Genomic DNA, 17,846 nt, shown 5'->3' on the forward strand with positions numbered 1-17,846 from the left:
ATTTGCTGGCACAAGTCTTAGTGGAGTCATGTCAGCAGATCCCCTTTAAACCCCTTCAAAATTTATAGCAATTTCTAACTTCTTCAAAATTACAGCAGTTGATAACAACCCTCATATGGTGCAATGGAAAGCATGTTGTCGAACTCTCATTGTGTCTTCCGACTCCAGATCTTCCCAGATCCTCTTTGTCTTAATATATTTTAGATAGCATTTGTAATATTCCATCTGTAGTATTTGTATAATAATTTGTAATATTCCATGATTTTAGGAAGCCAAGATGATTTCTCACATTTTTTTTCCTACGGCTTCTAGTTCGTTTATATTTATTGAGAGAGATTTTGATCCCTGTTTTTTCCTCTTTTATATTTTATGTTACACGCATGTAGCTTGTGCTGACGGTTGGACTCCTGGCTGTAGTGGTGTACCTTTACACAGTGGTAGCATTCAACTTCTTCCGCAAATTCTATAATAAGAGTGAAGATGAGGATGAGCCAGACATGAAGTGTGATGACATGATGACTGTAAGTTATAGGGTATCGCTGCCAGTTTGCAACCAGAAATGATTTGAGAGCAGAGAGGTCTCTGTTACTGAGCAGTGGCTTGTAGAACAGATTATGCCGGATCATAACCCCCGTTCCTGGGAAGTTTGAAGCGGCTTCAATCCGCTCCGCTCACCTCAGACTTGTGCCATGTCAGGAGGTGGTGCAAGTCTGAGGAGACCCATTGGGGCCAGGGTGCCTTACCCAGAGGAAAGGGGAAAAGTTTCCCCTTACCTCTGGCTGAGCCACTTTGGGCCCCTATCCCGTGTTGGATACAGCGCAAGCCTCTTGGCTTGCCTGTTCTAGTGCAGGGGAAGATTGCACCCTTTCTAGCACTTGCTAGAAACAGTTGTTCAACCAGCTTTGAACTCACTTAACTGTAGTACCATCTAGCCCAGTGGTTCTCAAACTTCCCGCGAGCTTTACGCCTGGGATAAGGCTTTGTGTGAGAGAGGGTGGGGGGCGGAGCCAACACTCAGCGAAGTAGCAGTGAACCTCAGAAGCTCCCGGGGGGACTGCTAAATAGATATGTTTTTCATGTGCCTTAACAACTAAGGCATGCTTCATTGCCAAGAAGATGGTATGAAGAGCTGAGAGCTTGAACGGGAGAGTCTTTTGAAACAGGCAATTTCAAAGATTTTTTCCCTGTTTGCTCTGTGCTGAATCACATCGTATCCCGGTCGCATCTTGGAGACGATTCGGAAAGCTGGGAAACTCCCCCTCCGATGGCCTAGAAAAAACATGACAGCGAAAAAAGCCTTAAAACTGTGAGTAATTTTGGTTCATAAAAAGGCTATAATGAGAACTGCAATCAAGAGGTTGGAAGGAGGAAAAGATAACTTTAAGATTATTTACCCTCTGGTATACCCTCTGGTTGGAAAAGATTATTCCCCTCTGGTAGCCACCCAGAGGGGAAGTGAGCGAATCTGGATCTAAAGAAACCCCTGCTGGAGTAAACACAAGATTATTTTGTTTAATGGTATGGTATGCATGGAAAAGAAATGAATAATCAATATTTAACGGCTGAAAAAACTTCTACTTTCGTTTTCCTAGTAAGAAGCCTTGAATCAGGCCTGGTCATTTAAAGGCATACTAACCTAATTTGACTGTGTTATTGACTTGGATTACTGATACACCCTGTTTGGAAGAAGGGATGCAAGATAAGGATTTGGATGACTCTTTAATTATTTGATTGATTTGACATTGATATTGATTGGACGTGGAATATTGATTTATATTTTTAGATACAAAAATTGGAAAGTAGTCCTACAAGAAGTGGCTGGATTTGATATTGACAAAATGGCATTTAAAAATTTAGTAAAATTTTTAGTAAAAGTAAAAGGTTTAGTAAAAGTAAAAGGTTAGTAAAAGCCAGTCCTTATTAATGGATTTCTTGATGGACTTTAGAAGTGAAATGGAACAACAGGTCAGAAAATTATGAAGCAAACAAACTTCTCCCTGACAAGCATGCAGGAACAGATCACAAATAACCGACAAGAAAAAAGAATGGATCAAATGTTGGATGAAACTAAGGAAATGGAGTATTTTGAAATGAGACAGGAGATGGAAGAAGCAACCGTCACTATAAGAATTAAGAATGTTAAGGAAGAAAAAATAGAAAACGCTCAGAGAGAAAGTTGTCTCAAGAAGAGAAAGAATTTATGGATTAAACCCAAAAACAACAGAATGAAGAAAAAGAGAGAGGGGCCAAGAAATTTAAGAGATTTAAGAAGAAAAAGAAGAAATGGAAGGAGCAGTGGGAGGAGTAAGAAGGAAAACACCATAAGACAGAGAACAAAGCAAGCACTAAGACAAATAGTTAAAATGGCTGAATAACAAGTAGAATGTTTTTGATATTAATGGAGTAATTTTTTTTTAGAAATGAGGAGTATTTTATTAATTATGTTAAATCAAAGTAGATGTAAATGAAATTTGAAATATAAATATTGCAAAAATTAAGTGGTATTAAGATAAATAAAAGGGTTATTTTTTTAAAGAGAAGATATAAAATAATCTACAGATGGTATTTTATTTTAGAGAAAATAGTAAAAGTGTATCCTGGATTATTAAACAAATGTTGGATGAGTAAAGAATTGAGGGAATTTTTTATTATTTGAGGTGGATTGGCGAAAAAATAAAGAAATTTTGGAAAATGATATATAACATGTTATAAGAGATATTGTTATAAGAGATATTGAAGTCTGTATTACCATTTCAATTGGAGACATTCCTCTTAAATGTGATATTAGAAACTAAGAATCAGACGAGAAAAACTTTATTTTAAATATTAGTTTAGTGGTAAGAAGACTGTATCAATAAAAATTCAAAGCCTTTTTATGACTGGATAGATAATTTTAGAGAAAAAATATTGTTTAGTTAAACTATTAATTAGTAGATTAATAAATATGATAATTTTTGTATTGATGAATAATACAATGTATGTTGTAATCGATGGCCAATACCCTCATGTGTAACCTGTGTAGTCTCAGCCCTAAGTCTACCCAATGTTCCTTACCTGTATCTGTAATAAATAAATAATGTATTGTAAAAAGAGAGAGAGAGAGAGAGAGAGAGAGAGAGAGAGGGTGAGGACAGCGACATGATCCCCAGGATCGCATCACTAATGGGGTGGAAGGGGGGTGCTTTTACCTACTGATGTGCGTAGGACATTGCAGGAGGAGTGGGGAGTCCCGGGCAGCCCTCCCTGAATCTTAGAATGTTGGGAAAATGTGAGTGCAAAGCAATTCCTCTTTGCGTTGGCAGTGAGGAAGTGCTCTGTGCTTGTGTTTTTCCAATGTTCTAAGACTTGGAGACATCTGCGCAGGGCTCCCTGCTCCTCCTGCTCATATCCTGTACACATCAGTAGGTAAAAGACCCCCCTTCCACCCCCATTAACTGCCCTCGCTCCCTCCCCTACCCCTTAAAGGGACCAGGGGAGTTTTATACCATCAGTGACCCACCCGTTTGAGAACCACTGATCTAGCCTAAATTATACCATTTTATCAACAAAGATGTAATGAGAGACTTTGTCAAATGCTTTGCTGAAATCTAGGTACACTATGTCCACGGCATTCCTATGACCTACTGGACTAGTCACTCTGTCAAAGAAGGAGATGTGATTAATCTGGCACAATTTGTTCTTGGCAGACCCATGTGGACTCTTAGAAATTACCCCATTATTTTTGAAGTGTTCATAGCTGTTCTGCTTAATAATCTGTTTCAGAATCTTTGCCAGTATTGACATCAAGCTGACCAGCCTGTAGTTTCCCAGGTACTTCCTTTTTAAAGATCAAGCATTTCAACAATGCCTAATTTTGAAAATGCCTAATTCATGGCCTTTTTAAAATATCAGGTGGGGGAAAAAAAGAATCAGGACTCACCCCTGCTCACACTGTTCACACAGACTGCAATGGTTTCATGGATATGTTCAGCTCAACTTCCTCTTTGAAGAAAGCTGAGAATGGTGGAGACAAATTTTTTCTCATGTGTGTGTCATTCTCTAAGGCAAATATTACAAAACCTGTTTGGAAACCTGGCTCACAGGACATAATCCACTGGGGATTGCATTGTGTGCCCTGGGCATTCAAACAATGTTTCTTAGAGTTCATTGAATTACTTCCATTCTGTAGCATGCAATAGGACATGTATGAGCAGCGCACAGAAATGTGTTCCTTATTCTTCTTATTCAAAGCAGTCGAGTTCTTTAGATTGCCATTTAACAAATCCTTCTTTTTAGTGTTACCTGTTCCACATGTATGTGGGTGTGCGAGCAGGCGGAGGCATTGGAGATGAAATTGAAGACCCAGCAGGAGACCCTTATGAAATGTACCGAATTGTTTTTGATATCACATTTTTCTTCTTTGTCATTGTCATCTTGCTGGCCATCATTCAAGGTATGTTGACTTAAAAGTTACTCTGAACATTACTCATCTCTTCTAGTGGCATGCTTCTGTATTCAGTAGGATCAAACCATTAAGTTTGATAAGGAGCGCAGGAGGTCTGGCTCAGTTTGTAGAGCTGCCGCCTTGTATGCCTGAAGATCTGAGGCTGCCAGTTCAAAACAACCGGAAGTACCCGAGAACTGACGACAGACACGCTGATATACTGATGAGCTGGCCCTAGGTGGCAGAGAGGAGTTGCAGTCAGTGGAGCGTGGGAGGCAAAGGGCCAGAGAGAGACCAGACCAGGAAGGAATCCAGCTGGAACGAGGAGTTCTATGAAAGACTAGAACTATTCAATTGTAAAAATCCCTAAGGGGGGTTTAGAACAGCCTGCCTATGTAAACCGCCTTGGATTAAAGTCTGAGGAGAAATCTGACAACCAAAGAAAGGCAGTATATAAATACCTGTATAAATAAATAAAGTTCAGAATTAAGAAAAAGTTAGAAAACAAAAATGTCAGAAAGCTGCCTTCAGTGTGTAAATACACAACTCGGCACTCCTGCTGTTAGCAGCCAAGAAGTAGTCTTACTGATGAGTCTGGTCATCACAAATAATTAATCTATTTCTGCCCAGCCCACAGGTGTACACATTTGATCCCTGTTACATAAAAGCAGCATTGGGCAGAAATAGCTGAAACAAAATGATCATGTAAAAGTAGCACTTTGTTTTCTATCCCCTCCTTCCTACAGTTCTTCAGTGTAGGGTAACTATCTCTCCTGTTTCAACTGGCTGTTAGGTAGGGATCTGTCTCAAATCAGCAGAGGTATCCACTTCTCTTAGTACATCATGTTGGAGTACAAAAGTGAAGCTAGGTTTCTGGCCACAGAGGGCAGCAATTGCTGAAATTTCTATGCCTCTAGAATAGCTGTAGACATAACAGTGGAGTGGAGTGAACAAGAAATGTGCCCCCCTCGCTCATCATGATATTCAGAGTGTTGGTCTCTCCTCTGAAGCATGGTGTCACTTGGGATACGCTTTGCCCACCCATCCATATTGACCTTCTTTTCTCAATTGGCAGTCTCAATTCTCTCCTGTTACTCACCAGGAAGCCATAGCTGCCCCTTTATAGGGCAGAATATGCCACTCATGATACGTCTTCCACATCATCTGTTATCTGTGTGTATCTATGCCTGGCTCATGGTATTGTGCTTTCTAAGGATGGATGATTTCAGCACGTTCACGTCGTGTTGGATTGGAGAATAAGCCGAGTCGCCATCTCTACCCCAAAACTGGAAATATATCAGTTTATTTCCTGTGTTAATCTGATAGTTCCCTGCTCACTCACCAAGCTTGCCTTCTCCTCCCCTTTTCTTTAAACCTGAGTTACTCAGTCAGGCCAATGGGAGCTGCAGTGACAACTTTTCCTGTCTCTCAGAGCCCTGGTGCACGGTGTAGCAGTACTGTGCTAGGACAAAAAGCTCAAAAGTCTTTGGGGAAAACTACATTTTGAGAGTGGGGGTAGCAAAGGAGATCTCTTTCCCTATGGTTTAGTCAAAGCATTGCCACTGCTTACCTGGTTGGGTAAATCGAGATCTCCCCCTCCTTCCCTGTCCATGTGGTGGAACCAAAGCACTGTCCGCAGTTGATCTGGTTGGGTAAGTTGGGTTTAATAGGATGAGAAGTTGGGGGGGGGGGGTCAGGGGATTGACTGAAATGAGAGGAAGTGTAACTGAGAACCGTCTAGTTTAGATTTTAAACTCAACTAAAAAAGAACTCAACGGCCTAGTAAGGGTTGCCATCTTTTTGAGTTCAGCATTACAAGAACCCAAAACTTGTATCTGTGCCCAAGCTTTGCTGGCATCTCTACTGCTTTCAGCGTCTCTTGTAACTGAACAGGTTAGAGTTACTGTCCTCACACCCACAGTCCTTTCAGGCATGTCGTTTTAGAAGGAGAACATTTTAAACAACATTTTTTTTTTTACAATAATGAAAAATTGAAATAATGCCTGTGTTCTTGAGCACACAATTAAAAAATGTCACCCACTTTAAGAGCATAAGAACAGCCCCACTGGATCAGGCCATAGGCCCATCTAGTCCAGCTTCCTGTATCTCACAGCGGCCCACCAAATGCTCCAGGGAGCACACCAGATAACAAGAGACCTCATCCTGGTGCCCTCCCTTGCTTCTGGCATTCTGACATAACCTATTTCTAAAATCAGGAGGTTGCGCATACACATCATGGCTTGTACCCCGTAATGGATTTTTCCTCCAGAAACTTGTCCAATCCCCTTTTAAAGGCGTCTAGGCTAGACGCCAGCACCACATCCTGTGGCAAGGAGTTCCACAGACCAACCACACGCTGAGTAAAGAAATATTTTCTTTTGTCTGTCCTAACCCTCCCAACACTCAATTTTAGTGGATGTCCCCTGGTTCTGGTATTATGTGAGAGTGTAAAGAGCATCACCCTATCCACTCTGTCCATCCCCTGCATAATTTTGTATGTCTCAATCACGTCCCCCCTCAGGTGTCTCTTTTCTAGGCTGAAGAGGCCCAAACGCCGTAGCCTTTCCTCATAAGGAAGGTGCCCCAGCCCCGTAATCAGCTTAGTAGCTCTCTTTTGCACCTTTTCCATTTCCACTATGTCTTTTTTGAGATGCGGCGACCAGAACTGGACACAATACTCCAGGTGTGGCCTTACCATAGATTTGTACAACGGCATTATAATACTAGCCGTTTTGTTCTCAATACCCTTCCTAATGATCCCAAGCATAGAATTGGCCTTCTTCACTGCCGCCGCACATTGGGTCGACACTTTCATCGACCTGTCCACCACCACCCCAAGATCTCTGTCCATCACCACCCCAAGAATGCCAGATGCAAGGGAGGGCACCAGGATGAGGTCTCTTGTTATCTGGTGTGCTCCCTGGGGCATTTGGTGGGCTGCTGTGAGATACAGGAAGCTGGACTAGATGGGCCTATGGCCTGATCCAGTGGGGCTGTTCTTATGTTCTCTCTCCTGATCTGTCACAGACAGCTCAGAACCCATCAGCCTATATCTAAATTTTGATTTTTTGTCCCAACGTGCATGACTTTACACTTACTGACATTGAAGCGCATCTGCCATTTTGCTGCCTATTCTGCCAGTGTGGAGAGATCCTTCTGGAGCTCCTCACAATCACTTCTGGTCTTCACCACTCGGAAAAGTTTGGTGTCGTCTGCAAACTTAGCCACTTCACTGCTCAACCCTGTCTCCAGGTCATTTATGAAGAGGTTGAAAAGCACCGGTTCCAGGACAGATCCTTGGGGCACACCGCTTTTCACCTCTCTCCAATGTGAAAATTGCCCATTGACACCCACTCTCTGCTTCCTGGCCTCCAACCAGTTCTCAATCCATGAGAGGACCTGTCCTCTAATTCCCTGACTGTGGAGTTTTTTCAGTAGCCTTTGGTGAGGGACCGTGTCAAACGCCTTCTGAAAGTCCAGATATATAATGTCCACGGGTTCTCCCAAATCCACATGCCTATTGACCTTTTCGAAGAATTCTATAAGGTTCGTGAGGCAAGACTTACCCTTACAGAAGCCATGCTGACTCTCCCTCAGCAAGGCCGGTTCATCTATGTGTTTTGAGATCCTATCTTTGATGAGGCATTCCACCATCTTACCCGGTATGGATGTTAGGCTGACCGGCCTATAGTTTCCTGGGTCCCCCCTCTTTCCCTTTTTAAAAATAGCCGTGACATTTGCTATCCTCCAATCTTCTGGCACCGTGGCCGTTTTGAGGGACAAGTTGCATACCTTAGTCAAGAGATCTGCAACTTCATTCTTCAATTCCTTAATAACTCTTGGGTGGATGCCATCAGGGCCTGGTGACTTATCGATCTTTAATTTATCAATGAGGTCTGAAACATCTTCTCTTTTAACCTCTATCTGACTTAACTCCTCGGTCAGGAGGGGCTGTTCAGGCAGCAGTATCTGCCCGAGGTCTTCTGCCGTGAAGACAGATGCAAAGACTTTACAATTCTGCCTCATTTCTTTTAAATAATAGGTCTGATTATTGATGCTTTTGGTGAATTAAGAGACCAGCAAGAGCAAGTCAAAGAAGATATGGAGGTATTCATTCTCATTCTGGTATTGTAACCATTGACTGATAAAGAATCCAGATTAATTCTTGGTGTAGCACATACTTGACTTAATGTCTACATTTATTTCTAGACAAAATGTTTTATCTGTGGAATTGGGAATGACTATTTTGACACCATACCACATGGGTTTGAAATGCATACTTTACAAGAGCACAACTTGGCCAACTACCTGTGAGTATCTGTATGCACTCTTCTTTGGCAATACAACTGTTTTTTATTTGCAAACAGTGCTCAGGGAGGGGAAATTTGCGTAGTCCATCCAAGATGTAGTTAAAATTTCTCAGCACTCTGCTTACACAGTTGGGAGAAGATATATATCCATTGTGCAGCTGGGAACCATGTAAGCAGCTAGAAATTTCTTGGATATTTTTCAATAGCAAATGCTGCTGTTAAGAGTTGAGAACCATTTAACCGATAGCTATGGCCTCTTATTTATTTTAAGTGGTTTATCTGCCTATGTTTATACACTTAAAGCGGCTTACAAATAAGAATTTTTGATCACTTACATAACCAGAAATCACAAATAACCAGAAAGCAGCAAAAGCAGCTTTTAAATGCAAGAAAGTATTGTCTGAACATGTTTTCCCCTTGGACGGCAGACCAGATACTTTTCCCAAATAGAACCTGTAGACATAACCTGTACTGTTACATTAAAATTTTGAAATAGGAAAGTGGCCTTAGCTTAGTGTTAGAACACTTGATTTGCACATGGAAGTTCCCAGGTTCAGTCTCCAACACCTTCAAGAAAACCATGAAGCATCAGAAGAAATCATACTGACCAAAATGGATCAATGGGCTGTCATGGTATAATTTTCAATATATTCCTATTTTCAGTAAGTCAAATAGAAAAGAGAAATACTGGTGGTGGGGAAAGTGAAAACTCGATTTGCTAGCTCCTACCACAGTATAGTATTGTATTGGCAACCTTCAGTCTTGAAGGACTATGGTATCGCGTTCTGAAAGGTGGTTCTGGCACAGCGTCTAGTGTGGCTGAAAAGGCCAATCCGGGAGTGACAATCCCTTCCACACTGGGAGCAAGTGCAGTCTGTCCCTGGTCTGTCTCCCTGGCTATGGGCCTTCCTTCTTTGCCTCTTTGCCTCAGACTGTTGGCCAAGTGTCTCTTCAAACTGGGAAAGGCCATGCTGCACAGCCTGCCTCCAAGCAGAGGCCAGGGTTTCCCACTTGTTGAGGTCCACTCCTAAGGCCTTCAGATCCCTCTTGCAGATGTCCTTGTATCGCAGCTGTGGTCTACCTGTAGGGTGCTTTCCTTGCACGAGTTCTCCATAGAGGAGATCCTTTGGGATCCGGCCATCATCCATTCTCACAACATGACCGAGCCAACGCAGGCGTCTCTGTTTCAGCAGTGCATACATGCTAGGGATGTCACAGTATGTCTCTACATAATCATGTGTTTTATATCTAGCTGTGTGGAGAAGGGAAAACAGTATATGTGATGAACGAGGAACCATCCCCTCTGTACCACATACTAAACTGGTTGCTTGCTAGTTGAATCCTGGTTATTCAGTGTGTGGGGAAAGTAGAGAAAATATCATTCACATGTGCACAACAAATACATTTATTTCATTGTGCACTCACATTGTCCTTTTATGCAGCCCTCTACTTTTTACTGTATTGGGATTCTGAGCCTGCAGTTATGGATCTGTTTATTTGATAAGAAATGCAGTGCTGTGAACCCTTACTACACCTCTGACTTAAGCAGCATAAAATATTATTTTTTTGTTCTTAAACTGAAATCAATTTGCTTTCTCAAGAAACAAAACCTTACAATTAAAACACCATGAGTAGCTTCAGATTTTTCTTTCAGGTTCTTCCTGATGTATCTCATTAATAAAGATGAAACTGAACACACTGGCCAGGTAAGCATATCTGCAAAGTTGAGCAGTGCCTCCTTACTAGGGCAGGTGACACTGGGCCACCCATTGACAAACTAGGATTTCCACATATGTAGTGAACTTTTCAGGTATGCAGAAAAATACAAAGGGCAAAGGATGCCTTAGTAACTTTTTGGGCTGCTGAACGTGCACAGAAGCTTCTGAGAAGTGGACAGTGTCCAAAAATATCCTTAGCTTAACAGTAATGTATTTGACGTCAGTTTTCATCCATTTCCATATATTTTCCTTGCCTTTTTTAAAGTAATTATTATCGGCCTTTACTTGATGTAAAGTGCAGCATTATAATAATGCATTCACTGCATTCCTGGTGTGCAGTGAAGTCCTGATTTTTTTGATTGGGTAAGGCACATAAGGTTGATTCCTTTTTGCGGTGCTTAGAACTCACGAAACAAGCATGTTGTACTCAGTACTTGAAACAGAGTGCCTCTCTGCAGAATGGCTCTGAAAACATCATCTACCAAATCTGCCCCCCTTCCCCACGCCATTTTGCTATTTGCTGCAGACTTCAAGGCATGCATGTAGGATGTGGACAGGGGTTATAACACTTTTCTAAGCTCCAGGCATTTCTGAAATTGTGCTCAGGTACAGACCAAGCATGCCTGTGTGGGCACAGAAGACCAACCAAAGAATAAAAGTTTAGTTCCTGTAAAATGGTTTAAGCCATTTCTGCCCACAGAACAGGGATGCAACAGGGATCAAATGTGTACATCTGTGGGCTGGGCAGAAATGGGTTAAAGTCTCTCTCTCTCTCTCTCTTTCTCTCTCTCAATTTCAGGAATCATACGTATGGAAAATGTACCAAGAAAGATGCTGGGATTTCTTTCCAGCGGGAGATTGTTTCCGTAAACAGTATGAAGATCAACTTGGATAAATATATAAAAAAGCTGCTATAGTCAGACAAAAATCAAACTGTTACCATTGAATGGTATAATATAGGTATTAAATATGTTTAACTTCTACATACAATAAATTAGTTTGCTTAGTTATCCTGCTGGGCTTTTGCACCTGGCAAAAAAAAAAAAAAAAACAGGCCTTATATTGTCTGGATTTCAATTTTCTTATTGAAAAAGGACAAAGAAATATGATTCTATTTGTTTTCAAACCAACCCTTTGTGAACTATGAAGCAGTATGGTGGAAAGGGCTATGTTATAGTTTGTTACATGGACCACATTTGCAACTGAAGAATGTGAATGTCAGGTGGCAATACCTGAATAGTCGCATGGTGATACTAAACAATATTTCAACCAGGCCTGTGTTCCCCTTCATGCCATTTCCTCATGGAATATGTAAAGATAAATAGAAAGTTTTTACTTCTACAGAGCTTAGAACTTTTCCAATACTGTAGTTCTTCCTCTAACATCTGAATTAAGTGCCTTAAGTCTTAGCAGACGTAGCTATGCAAGGTGTTTTTTTTTTTAATTATGTTGGCATTTTAGATTGACATTTTTTGTTAATTGGTTGTGTTGCTTTCCTGTCCAATGGTATGAAATACTTGAAGATTAGTCACCTATTTGTACCAAACAGCTTATAGATGCTGCTGGTGAAAAACAAAACAACATTGTCTCACAATCTTCCAAAATTAAATTTTAGGGTTGGAGCCTGACTTTAGTGAGTCATGACTGAAGTGTCATTTGCTTCAATGGGACTTAGTCATAACTAATTTCTTTGGTTAGTTAAATTTAGAATACAACCCAAAGTGCTTTGTAGTCAACTAGTGGTAAGTTTGCTTATTTATATTTATGCATTTTTCCTTTGAATAAAAGTACCTACTGCAATAAAGTATTTACAAACCAAATGTTAATTCTGTCATACTTAAAGTTTGGTTTATAACAAAATTAAGTGACACCATTAACTGCATCATTAACACACAGTTGCATTTAGCAGCACTATTTTATTTTGCAATTCTGAGCAATAAGCTGTTGAACAATAAAAGCCAAAATTGTTCTGCCATTGTCTGTGTGTGTTTGCAGCTTCAGCCACTAGACAGTTCTTTAAATGTTTTTACAAGAATTTCAGATAAATACTTAAGAGATTTCATCTCTTCTGCTAACAGAACACCCATCTTACTTGGAACCTATCCAGATCTGTCATTTCAGTGTGTGACTACAAAGTTAGGCACACAACATAATTAATAATCAAGACAAGCACTATTTATTTGAATACTTATAAACTGATATTTCATGTATAGCTTCTATCATGTTAGTTTATTTTTCAGTTACTTGAATGACAACCAGAATGCAGGCCTTAGGAAATCATACTGTCCAACCAGTCTTCAAGGTCTTCCTCAGTAATAGTTTTGGATGCAACTTGTTGCAGTGGAGGTGAAGAGCACTTTTCTTCAGTTTTATCCAGTGCTGACAAGATAAAAACAAAATGGTTATTGCATTCCCTCTGGGGATTACAAACAGGACAAACTGGTTTATGGTTCCAGTATAGACACATCTTACAGCCAATTTATTATTATCAATTCACATTTTTATACCGCTGTTCCTCCAAAGAGCTCAGGGCAGTGTACACAGCTGCTTCCCTCCCTTTGTCCTCACAAAAACCCTGTGAGGTAAGTGAGGCTGAGAGAAAGTGACTGGCCCAAGGTCACCCAGGAAGCTTCATGGCTGAGGGGGGGATTTGAACCTGGATCTTCCAGGTCTAAGTCCACCTCTCAAACCACTACACCATCCTGGCTTATTGTTCAAAGTGGCTTTCACCAAACTATAGCCTGCAGGCCGCATCCAGCGCAACACTGACACCCTCCCCACTGAGAGCAGCACTTACTGTTCCGGTGCACCATTCACAAGAAGTCCACCCAATTGCTGCAACAGGATGCTACAGGAAGTTGTGTCTGCTTGGAAATGTGGACGCAAAGCCTGCTGGGGCAGTGGGCTACAGACGCGACTGCCTACAGCGTCGTTGCATTGCAGCAATTAGGTGGGCTTCTTTTGAGCGGAATGGTAAGCACTGGTCTGAATGGGAATCCCTTTTTCCATGCACAGCAATTGTGAGTTTAGACTGCTGGTATAAACAAGAAAGTATTGTTTTGCCCAAAAATGGTCACAAAGTGGCACAGAGGATGGAATGGTGTACCTGCTCCAAAGGGACTCTGATAAAAAGAAAAAGATTAGAGTCAGCAGCTCCTAGAAAAGATGCTATGCTGAGATGGAGAGGGACAGTTGTTAGCCCCCCTGCTAAAGGTAACTACCACTGAATTATGTACTCTTTATTCAGTTAGCAAGATCTAAGAAGGAACCTTTCTCAGCTTCTGGAGGGGGGTGCGCTAAGTTGCAAGATGAAGTTCAGATCCAGAACCTGCTGGAAGACAAACCAAATGCACGTTTTTCCGCTGGAACCATGGGCTTCACTAATAAATAGGTGGCTCCATCCAACAGTGAGCTTGCTGCAACTCAGCATGTTGACAGTATGGAAATAACACTACCTTTGCAGTCCCATGACCACAGAGCCCATTAGCAACCAGGCCTTGCCTCTTAGCTGGGCAAACCACCACAGTCCCAGGCCTAATGCAGTGTAACCCACTATTTCTGGTAAGCTATGACTCTTCCAAGCTCCAGGCTAATGTATTTCTAAGGGCTAGAAAGGGGCAGGCTGCTGAATAATGTACCCAAGGTATGGGAGGGCTTCACATTATTTGCAATGAAAAAGTGCATTGTGCTGTGCCTGGCCAGTTGAGAGCTGATGTAGGGGATCATCCTCTACATGTGTAGAGTGAAACATGTGCAGGGGCTGCATGCACCAGAAGGAAAGGATACTTCAAAGAAATGGTACTTTCATAGTCACTGACCAGCATGGCCAGAAATAGTACCAGCTGGGCTCTGCAGAAGGGGCAAAACTATGCAGAGTGGAGGAGGCTCAGTTCTCAGAGGCTCTCTTTAAAGTTCCATGGACAGTGTAAAGAGGTCAAAATGGGCACTTGACAAAAAGGCAGATGATAGGCAGATGCAAAAAGGCATATAACGGATGCTAAAGAGCCATAAATACCCAAGACGGAGGAAAGATTCAGATTCCACTCCAATAACATCCTGAAGCACTCCCCCCACCCCTGCAGAAAAGAATCATCACAGGAAGAAAAACCTGCAACATCCTTTATCCTCCTGAAGGATCCACAGGAGAAGGAACCACTACATTCAGTATTTTTTTTTTAGAAAACCAGAGCACTCACTCTAACTGCAAACTACAAACATTTTTGCTTACTCCCCAAAAGTTTTTTAAAAACACAAATTTTATTAATTTTGCTTAAATTGTCAACAAACTCCAACTGCAACTACATCTTTACTCAACAGTAGACTTGATGTTCTTTGAATTGTAAGTGTAGCTTTTTACTTTCCAGAAATATGCAACAATATATTGTTATTTGGTTTGTTGTGCTATTACACAGCTCGGTGTCAATGAACTACTGCGCCAAGTACTCTGTGTACATTTTTCAGTCTTTTCCAGTAGTCCAAGAGCTAGAGGGCAATTGATGTGATGGAATTGTCTGGATGGGTTAGTCTGGATGGGTAGGAGTTGAAAGAACAACCTCTGGGACATATGAAAAGGCACTTCTTAGGCTCTGTGAGTGGTAGAACACAAAATTACACATGGCAATTGAAAAGAAAAATGCGAACTTTATAGTAGGTTTTCATTTTTTTGACTGCAGAGCAGGAAAGACTTTATTGTTGAGAAGTACATCTCCTTGTTTGATGTAGGGTTTCCCAACAAGAACAGTGATGATGGGCAAGAGACTTCCCATCTGCTCCCAGACTGAGCTCAGAAGAAAGTTGCTTAGCTGTCACAAGTGAACATTATACTTCTGACTGCTTCTTTGTGGAGACTTAACTAAAACCTCCTTTGGCTTGCTAGTCCACAGTTACAGGATAGACCAAGAAACTGCTCTTCCAAGCTAGCCATAGCCCCTGCAAGCCTCTGAATTAATGGTGCTGGTTTGCGTGGTCTCAGCAGCCACCATCCTATCTCACTAGAAAACAGGCTCCTGCTACCACAGCAAGATTGTCTGCTTGTGTGAGGAAATTTACTCACATCAATTAGCCAACATTTCAAGTCATTGTCCAGCCCAAGCACACAGTACACAGGTAAAGGAGCCTATCAGAGCAGCCTATGCTCCTAGGCCCAAATTTTCTAACAGAGATGCAGTTTCTCCCTTCTTAGGTTTCTTGCATGAGAGATATTTGGATTACTTGCACATCTGCCTTTGGCAATCAGACCACCTACCAGGAGATAAGTGCAAAATCTTTTCACTTACCTCCTACAGGCTGTCCAAGCTGCATTAGTGCTGGTGATGGGGGATAGGATTGGACTACCACTCTTGAAACACTAGAAGAGTCTTGCTGGATCAGGACAAAGGCCTATCTAGTCCAGCTGACTGTATCTCACAATGGCCTACCAGATGCCTCAGGGAGCGCACAAGACAACAAGATAGTTGTATCCTGTTGCTACTCTCTTGCACCCAGCACAGAGAGAGGCTGTCTCTAAAACTCAGAGGTTCTCTTAATGATATGAATTCCATGCATATATTTTATCATAAGTCATGGGGAGTTGCAGGGGGTTTCTCAGGGGGAAAGGAAAGGAAGTCTCACATGTAGATAAATCAGTGGTTCTCAAACTTTTAGGGAGCTTTACTCCCTAAGTAAGTCTTTGCAGGGGAGGGGCCATGTGATATCTAGGATTGTGTTGCTAAGGGAGGTGCTTTCACTCACTGCAGGCTGCAGGAGGGGTGGGGAGTCCTGTGCAACCCTCTGCAGGGCTTCTCAAGCCTTAGAATCTTCAAATGACACAATGATAAGCACCTCTTGGAAACCAGAAGTACTTTACAATCATGTCGTTTGAAGATTCTGAGCCTCAGGGAGCCCTACAGAGGGCTGTGCAGGGCTCCCCTCACCTCCTCGAGCCTGCAGCAGTGAGTGAAAGTAAGTGAAAGCAGTCCCCTTAGCAATCTTGTGGATCAAATCAATGTCCTCATCCCTCCCCCTATCCCTTAAAGGGACCGGGGACCTTCACAGAAACTGATGGGTCATGACCTACCAGTTTGAGAACCACTGAGCTAAATGAACCAAGTTTTACATGAATTATCATCTCACCTGTATATATAATAATTATATAATAATAAATACTGCTAAATAAAAATAAATACTGTTAATAAAATACTGTTAATAATAACCACAAGACCCATTTACACTGGGTCTTTTCATAGGTCATTTTGGAATGGAGCAAAGGATTCTCTCTCCCTTACTTGAAAATATCCAAATTTCAGGTTTATAAATACAATCTAGTTCATGAATGTAAAGCTGCAAGCAACTGAAGAAAGAATTGGATAGTTCAATATACAGGGGAGCCTATTTATCCGCATTAGTTCTGTTCCGTGACTCGGCGTGAATAACAAAAAACATGTTGTGCTAAATTCCATAGAGTTATGCAAACACAGCCTACAGAGTTACACTTCCAGATGGAAGGAAACTAAGGCAGCTGTTATCAATCCCTTCCCCTCTGCTCCTCTCCATACTCAGCCCTCCCGCTTCTTTCACAGGTGGGATGCTGACCTTTTAAGAGTCCAGCCCTATGCCTGCCTACTCAGAAGTAAGTCCCACTGTAGTCAATGGGGCTTACTCCCAGGAAAGTGTGGTTTGTTTTGTTTGTGTTGGCTGGAGCAGGACAGCCTGCACCATGGGGGGGGGGGGCAAATTAGGCAAACACTTCCTGGGATTTTTAAAGCAATCTCCTCTCCTCCCCCTCCATTCTCAGCCCTCACCGTTGCCAGCTGTCCCCGCTTCTTTCACAGGTGGGATGCTCACCTTTTGAGAATCCAGTCCTATGCGTTTCTACTCAGAAGTAAGTCCCATTCTAGTCAATGGGGCTTACTCCCAGGAAAGTGTGGAGAGGATTGTAGCCTTGCTGGGCTGTTTTGTTTCCGTAGGCTGGAGCAGGGAGAGCCTGCACCATGGGGGGAGGGGATTTGGCAAACACTCCCTGGGTTTTTTAAAGCAATTCCCTCTGTTGCTACCGCACCTGCCCCTGTGTGTGTGTGTGTGAGGGAGGGAGGGCGAGCGAGCGCGCTTGCACTCCACCTTGCTGCATGTGCTCTGGCTGCAGAGGTTTTCAGCCCCCTCTTCAGCCTCTTTGCTGGCTCAGGGGCTCCAAGAGTGTTACTGTTCCTTTGCAAGGGGAGCCTCTTCCAGGGCTCCAGGGCTATTTCCATGCCTGTGCCAGGCAGAGCCTTTTTGCAGTGTTTTGGGCTGCCTGGAAAAGGATTGAGATGCCAGTGAAGGGCAAAGGAAGCAAAGGTGTGTGTGACCTTAGGTTCCCCCACCCCCACTTGTTGAGACAAATCTGCAGATAAAAAAATCCGTGGATAAATAGGCTGCACC

General features: G+C 42.2%; 2 protein-coding genes across 3 annotated transcripts in view; one reads left to right on the forward strand and one right to left on the reverse strand.

Annotated features, from left to right (window-relative positions):
- Nucleotides 1-11,346, forward strand: part of RYR3 (ryanodine receptor 3) — a 296,319-nt gene extending 284,973 nt beyond the window's left edge. Inside the window, exons 100-105 of the mRNA XM_066612315.1 lie at nt 387-521; nt 4,276-4,432; nt 8,466-8,530; nt 8,633-8,733; nt 10,388-10,439; nt 11,251-11,346. Of these exons, the coding sequence (XP_066468412.1) occupies nt 387-521; nt 4,276-4,432; nt 8,466-8,530; nt 8,633-8,733; nt 10,388-10,439; nt 11,251-11,346 (606 nt within the window). The remainder of the gene's footprint in view (nt 1-386; nt 522-4,275; nt 4,433-8,465; nt 8,531-8,632; nt 8,734-10,387; nt 10,440-11,250) is intronic.
- Nucleotides 11,347-12,604: 1,258 nt separating this feature from the next.
- Nucleotides 12,605-17,846, reverse strand: part of AVEN (apoptosis and caspase activation inhibitor) — a 118,688-nt gene continuing 113,446 nt past the window's right edge. For both annotated transcript variants that reach the window (XM_066636404.1, XM_066636412.1), the window contains exon 6: nt 12,605-12,830. In XM_066636404.1, the coding sequence (XP_066492501.1) occupies nt 12,721-12,830 (110 nt within the window). In that variant the 3' untranslated portion in view covers nt 12,605-12,720. The remainder of the gene's footprint in view (nt 12,831-17,846) is intronic.

Source organism: Tiliqua scincoides, chromosome 1 (assembly GCF_035046505.1).
Source record: "Tiliqua scincoides isolate rTilSci1 chromosome 1, rTilSci1.hap2, whole genome shotgun sequence".
Lineage (NCBI taxonomy): Eukaryota > Metazoa > Chordata > Lepidosauria > Squamata > Scincidae > Tiliqua > Tiliqua scincoides.